General features: G+C 49.8%; 1 protein-coding gene across 2 annotated transcripts; it reads left to right on the forward strand.

Moving 5' to 3' along the window:
* Positions 1 to 205: 205 nt before the first annotated feature.
* arf6a (ADP-ribosylation factor 6a) lies at positions 206 to 5346 on the forward strand. 2 transcript variants are annotated; one of them, XM_063222948.1, is made up of 3 exons: positions 206 to 670; positions 1734 to 2011; positions 3865 to 5346. In XM_063222948.1, exons 2-3 carry the CDS (start codon positions 1766 to 1768, stop codon positions 4144 to 4146), a joined length of 528 nt encoding a protein of 175 aa, XP_063079018.1. In that variant the 5' UTR covers positions 206 to 670; positions 1734 to 1765; the 3' UTR covers positions 4147 to 5346. The 2 variants fall into 2 exon arrangements, with proteins under 2 accessions (XP_063079018.1, XP_063079017.1); XM_063222947.1 differs by having other exon boundaries at positions 207 to 670; positions 847 to 2011.
* The last annotated feature ends 1720 nt before the right edge of the window (positions 5347 to 7066 follow it).

A 7066-nucleotide genomic window follows, 5' to 3' on the forward strand; every position in this document is an offset into this window, starting at 1 on the left:
CTGATATTTATAAGCTTCTAAGGATCTGTGGATACAGCATTTGACTAGATCCAGACTAGTGTGTGTGTGTGTGTGTGTGTGTGTGTGTGTGTGTGTGTGTGTGTATGTTCAAAACAAGCTCAAACACTGTTGACACTTGATGTAGGTCATACAGTATTAAAAATATCAGATATTCAGCGATTACCTATAGAATTAGCATTATTTGAAATTTGGGCGTCACAGAGAACCGCCTTCTTACGTGTTTTTACGTCAGCAGTGACCCACTGGTCTCCTTTGCTCAGGCGACCGCTAGCTAATGCTGAACATTAGTGCTTAGTACACATCCCCCTACTCATCGGTTCTGAACGCTTCCCCCCTGTTTAACCTATTCAAGTAAACTGTGACAATATCGTGTTTTTCTGCAAGGGAGGCGAAACATACACATTTACACGCCGAGCAGATGGCGTCCATTTCAGCCCGAGTGAGATAGACTTGCGGCTGAGCCTGTGAGGGAGCTCGGCGCATGCCAAATGGCGTAGTGCACGAGCAGAGAGGAAGTGGCGGGTTGAAGCAGGTCCGCACCTTTTCCGGTAACACCACACGGCTGCGACTGAACGACTTAGGAGGAAGAGAGAGGCACGAGCGAGCGGGGAGAATCGACCAGGGAGAGAGGGGGTTGCCGCAGTAGCAGGTAAGACGGCGTCTTCTTCTTCGAGATGTTTGATCGCGTATGAAATCACCCAGAGTGTGACCTTAATGGTGTTCCTCCTGAAAGCGAAGCGTTTCAGACGGAAGAGTGGACGATTAAAGTTGTACTCTGTCTTACACCCCTCCCTTTTCTGAACCTCTCTCTCTCTCTTGTTACAGGGATTGAAGAGAGAGAGGGGAGGACGGAAACTCGGATGAATCAATGACCTTTTAAGTTTCCTATTCGACCGCCCCGGTACCGATACGAGGGTACCCGATTGAATACGGGATTTGGGACCATGGAGTCTTGAGAAGAATACCGCGTCTGTAGTTCGCCTGGCGGAGAAGGGCGAGGGGGACAGCCGGCTCGCGCTGAAGGAGGAAGCCGGAACTGCCACGGGCTTGTAGAGAGGGCCTATGCACAGAGGGCTGCCCTCGCTCTCTTTTTCTTATTCTCTACATTCCCAGTTTTCGGCACAATTATTTGACCGGGGGGTGGATTTGGACTGTTTGACTGTCGCGACACTTGAATGAATTCGTTTCGTCATCGGCTAATAGCACATCTTTACCGACGGGCGTTTTGAAAGCAACCCGTCTAGCTATCCACACCCACTGTAGCAGACGTCTTGAATTTATTTTGTTGCACTTAAAGCCGTTACCAAAAACGGGACATTCACTTGCCACTGTTGCCAGTGTTTCGGATTACGGTTTCTCCAGAGAGTGAAGTGGCAGGCGGTCGATTTTTTTGACCGTTTCATCGAGTTGTTTGGAGTGGACAGCCTGACAGATAGCCAGCCGGAGCTCCAGGATAGCGCGCGGCGGCCGTGTGTCAAGACCAACACCTCGGTGACTGATATCTGACGGGGATCCGCTATCACGTGGAGGGAGGCGAGCTTGCAGTCCCAGCTTAAGTTTGCATGCAACATTTAACTGTAGCATAATAAAGTAGCTAGACGGCCCGGACCGCCCTTTCTCTGAAACAACAACAGCCTGAAGTCTACCCTTTAAAAGGGTTGAAGAAAACGCCAGCATTTTTTATTATTACTACTTTTTTTACTTTACTTTAGGAATATTTGGATATTTATGCCCAGGCAACAAGATGGGGAAGATGCTGTCAAAGATCTTTGGCAACAAGGAGATGCGGATCCTAATGCTGGGTCTGGATGCGGCGGGTAAGACCACCATCCTGTACAAACTCAAACTGGGCCAGTCGGTCACCACAATCCCCACCGTGGGCTTCAACGTGGAGACCGTCACCTACAAGAATGTCAAGTTCAATGTCTGGGATGTGGGAGGCCAGGACAAGATCCGACCCCTGTGGCGGCACTACTACACTGGCACACAGGTATATGTACCTAATACACACACACACACACACACACACACACACACACACACACACACACACACACAGGAGAAGATCCGACCCCCTGTGGTGGCACTACTACACCAGGACACAGGCACACACACACACACACACACACACACACACACACACACACACACACACACACACACACACACACACAGGACAAGATCCAACCCCTGTGCCTGTACTATTACACTGGCATACACAGTTATTACACATACACACACAGAGATGAACATGTGCACACACACACAGACACACCGCTGTAGTGCGCAAGTGAAGACAGGCATACACCTGTACACCGACACATTCACACTAAACATTGGCACACGGTTGAACACACCCACACACACAAACATATAAGACACACCCTTTGAGGTTTCAGTATAGTATTGGCATGCATGTGACAGAGCCTGAACACACACACACACACAATCTAAAGATCTACCAAGCGTGGTGGATTACTAAAGGGGCATGCGAGTGGAGAAATCTGAAAACACACACGCACACACACATAGTAGATGTTAACTAACAGTTGACTGCCGGTAAACCTTCCTCTCGAAGCCTCTTGCAGCTGAGCTTGCAGTCTTACTATTTGCTGTCTGCACAGTTGGTTGTGAGGTCGCGGGTTGGAGCGCAGAGGGGCGGCCTAGTATGGAAATGACCTCAGTGACAAACACACAAGGCTCCAAATGAGCTTTTTCTAGTAGATGTTAATGTTACTAGCCAAAGACACACTCACTAATGGGTCAAAGTGGCTAGTAAGTTTGTCTTTTCTACCAGCCAAACTGAAATTTCACCAGCATTTGGCCCGTTGGCTGGTGTTAATTTAGAGCCCTACACACACACACACACACACACACACACACAGTCTAGAGGACTGTCATCACAACACATAACTCCCCTCCATGCACACGCGCACACACACACACACACACACACACTATTGGACAACACCATCAATATGACGACCGTCATGATGACAACAAACACCTCCCCTCACCTATGCACATGTGCGCACGCACACACACACACACACACACACACAGCTAAAGGGCCTGATATTAGTTGTGGACTGTGTGGATTGTGACTATTGACAAGGCATACACACACTATCTAATGCCCATTGTTGGGCCTGATCTTCATCTGGACTTTGCATATCGTGACCCCATCGACAAGACATCCACACACTAAATAACAAACAAACTCCCATTCCTCTTACTGTGTTACTCCAGGACTTGGTCTTTGTGATGGACTCTGCGAGTTGCGACTGCATTGACAAAACACACACATACATACACACACACACACACACACACACGCACACAAACTATGTAATTCCCATTGTATTCCTGTGTCAAGGTTTCATCTTTGTGATGGACTGTGCAGTTCGCATCGGCATTAACGAGGCTTGGCAGGAGTGCACTGAATCATAACACTGTACTTCATAGCTAGCTAACTAAATAACTATTACCTGTCTCTCTCTTTGATCTTTGTGGTTGATTGCGCTGATCACAACCGCATCGATGACACACACACACTAGCTAATACCTTTGTCTGTGTTCCACCAGGGTTTGATCTCCATGGATGGCTGTGCCGTTCGCGACCAGCCGCATCAACAAGATACGCACACACACACATTGACACACATTGACGAGGCACACACACGTATGCGCATGCGCAAACACACACACACACACACACACACTACCAAACTGTCTCTGTGTTTTTTTAGGGTCTGATCTTTGTAGTGGTTTGTGCCAATTACAACCGCATCGATGAGGCACACACACACACACTAACTAATACCCGTGCCTGTGTTCTTTTAGGGACTGATCTTCGTGGTGGACTGTGCCGATCGCGACCGCATTGACGAGGCTCGGCAGGAGCTGCACCGCATCATAAACGACCGCGAGATGCGCGATGCCATCATCCTGATCTTCGCCAACAAGCAGGACCTGCCGGACGCCATGAAACCGCACGAGATTCAGGAGAAGCTGGGCCTCACGCGCATCCGCGACCGCAACTGGTACGTCCAGCCCAGCTGCGCCACCACGGGCGACGGACTCTACGAGGGCCTCACCTGGCTCACCTCCAACTACAAGTCCTAATCAGCACACCTGTACACACAAACACAGACACACCTGGACGCTCACCTCCTCTCAGTCCTAATTGATACACCACACACACACACACACACACACACACACACACACACACACACACCTGGACGCTCACCTCCAGCTACAAGTTCCGATCAATACACTTGGACGCTCACCTCCTCCCAGTCCTAATCGATACACCTGGAAACTGTCCTCCTCCTCTCACCTCCAACTACAAGTCTTCATCAAAACATCACCCATACACACCCCTGGACACATCCTCTCAGAGTCCTAAACAATACAATCACAGATGCACACACCTGGACGCCTTCTTCTCCACACAAGCCCATCACTGATACACCACCTGCAGCAGGACCCCCCCCCCACCTCCTCTCACCAGCATTTTGCAGTGTGGATTCAATTTCACTCTCTTAAACTTTGAATGACGACTGTTAATTCAACACTCGGAGAGTTGACTTTAGACATGTGCCCGCCTGTATCTGGGCACGTGGACTGTGGGTGGACTTTTCCCACCTGTTCTGGCTCCATCCACCTCCAACTATAAGTTCTACAAGTTCATCATCATCCATCATCATCATCATCATCATCATCATCATCATCATCGGCTTCGCTAATCACACAGCTGTATCTGGCTGGCCCACCCACCACCTCACCTGCCCATGGCCCGGTATCTGCCCCCCACCACCACCCCTCACCTGGTCACATCCTCTCAGGAGCCAGGCCAAGGGAGGGGAGGAGTGAGGGGTCCAGGGAAAGAGAGGGCAGGAGCAGGAGGACAGGAAAGGAAAGTGTCTATACCACACCACACCACAGGAGGACAAGAAGAGAGAGGACAGGAGAGGAGAGGAGGGGAGGGGAGGATAGGACAAGACGAGGGGAGGGGAGAGGACAGGAGTGTCTATACCACACCACAGCCAATTAACAAATAACAAGACTTCTCCAATCACTCTATATCAAAGAGAAGTGTAATTGTCTCCCCCCTCTCTTGTTTGTGTCTTTTTTTTATTTTAATTTGTTTGTTTGTTTACCTCCTCGTTCGATTCTGACATTCTGTCGCTAACAGGAAATTACTTAAATCATTTGTTTCCCCTTCGCTTTTGGCACTGTAGTCTTTTCTTATCATGAATCTTATTTTTTTTTGTCATTACTCACTGAATCTAAATATTCCATAAAGTATTATTTTCAGAAGCAATGATTCATATTACTGGGTTTGTTATTGTTTATGCTTTCTAATCTGGTGTGTTGGCTGCAGTTGAGGCTGTTCCACTGTGGAGCTAAAGGCTCTCTGGGTTAACCCTTAACCTGCCGGCCGCTGCCTTGGTTAGCTTGGGAGCTAACCCTCACCTAAGGGCCTTCCCAAGCGGACTGCAAGCGAATTGGGAACGGCCACTCTTTTATTTTTAGGTTTCAGTTCATTTAGCTTCTCAGAAATGATCTTGGAGGAGAAAGGAAAAATAGTATATCATCATCGTCATCAGACCAACCCATTATTCTCATCCGCTCCCCTCCACTGTTAAATATCACTCAACTGACTCGCACAAGAACGGGCGACAAAGACAAAGTAATCGTGACACAACAAAGACATGACATGACATGGCAGACTCACCACCATGAGAAAAGAAACCTCATGATCAACGTATTGAAGACACACATCATGTAGTATTAACCCAGAACAGAGCAGAACTCGCCTCACCCACGACAAGACAAACTAAAAGACATAAAGAAATCCACCGGGTCTATTGTGAAGAATCTTGGTATTTTTCACAGTATGTATGTACGTATGTATGTATGTATGTATGTATGTTTGTTCGTATGGGTATATCTGTCTACTGGTGTTGATAATTTGCTGCAAAATTTTCAGGAGCTTCCATTTACAACATCTACAGCGTAGTATCTGTAGCCTGGGGTTGTCCTGGGTGCCCAGGGATGTCTTTGGGGGCTCCATCCCCATTGCTCCTCCTCCTGGGGTCTCCCGGTAGATTGGAGAGGTGGGTGGGGGTGGTTGTGGGTGTCATCCCCCTATCCTCCACCTGCCTCCTGTGGAGTCACCTACCCTCCCTGAGAGCCCCAGTGGAGGAGACGGAACACCCTCCACCCTCTACATGAAGCCAGAATGCCCTCCACCCTCCCGTTTGAAGCTGTTGGAGAGGGAGGGTGGAGGTTGGGGGAGAGTAGGGAATGGCCTCACTTCCTCCTCCCACCCCACCCCCACCCACAGGTGCCCACTCAGAGAGAGCAGAAGTGGGTTTCCTGATGGAGCCCTCCCCCACCATCACCCACCCACCCACACAGAGCAGAAGTGACACCTGCGCTGGTTTTGGTCACAAGAGGAAGAGGGTACTCTCCTACGTTGGCGTTGGACTGGCGCGCATGCGGAGAGAAGAGAAGAGCGGAAGAAGACCTACTGTAGAGCGGGTGGAGCGGACGAGAGTATTCTGTAGGTCGCAGGAGGACGAGATCCTTCTCCTATTGGTCAGCAGTGCAGAGGAGGAGCAGAGGGCAGCTGGAGGGACTAGTGGACTGCCGGGGAGGGGAGGGGAGGGGAGGTGAGGGGATGAGAGGAGAGGGCAGCGGGGTAGTGGAGACAGATCAAGTGCTGCCCATCCCCTTTCCCCCTTCCTCCGGTGCATAAACTCTGACTGTGGACTGTGTGAGATGAGATGAGCAGCCACTGGCCACCTGATTGGCTGAGGCCCTGATTGGCTGACCTCTCCACTCAGGTGCCTGCATCTGCATCTGTCTGTCTGTCTGACGGCTGTAGTCAAGTCCAGTCTCAGACCTAGCTGTCTATGGGGCCATTTTCAAACTAGTACCTCCAGTCCTCTCCTCCTTTTGCTTGTGGCCTCGTGCAGAAAACTGACGCCTCTGCCTCTGTGCAGACAACTTCTATCGTCAGGTACGTCTTGCC

Source organism: Engraulis encrasicolus, chromosome 18, assembly GCF_034702125.1.
Source record: "Engraulis encrasicolus isolate BLACKSEA-1 chromosome 18, IST_EnEncr_1.0, whole genome shotgun sequence".
In the NCBI taxonomy this organism is placed as follows: domain Eukaryota; kingdom Metazoa; phylum Chordata; class Actinopteri; order Clupeiformes; family Engraulidae; genus Engraulis; species Engraulis encrasicolus.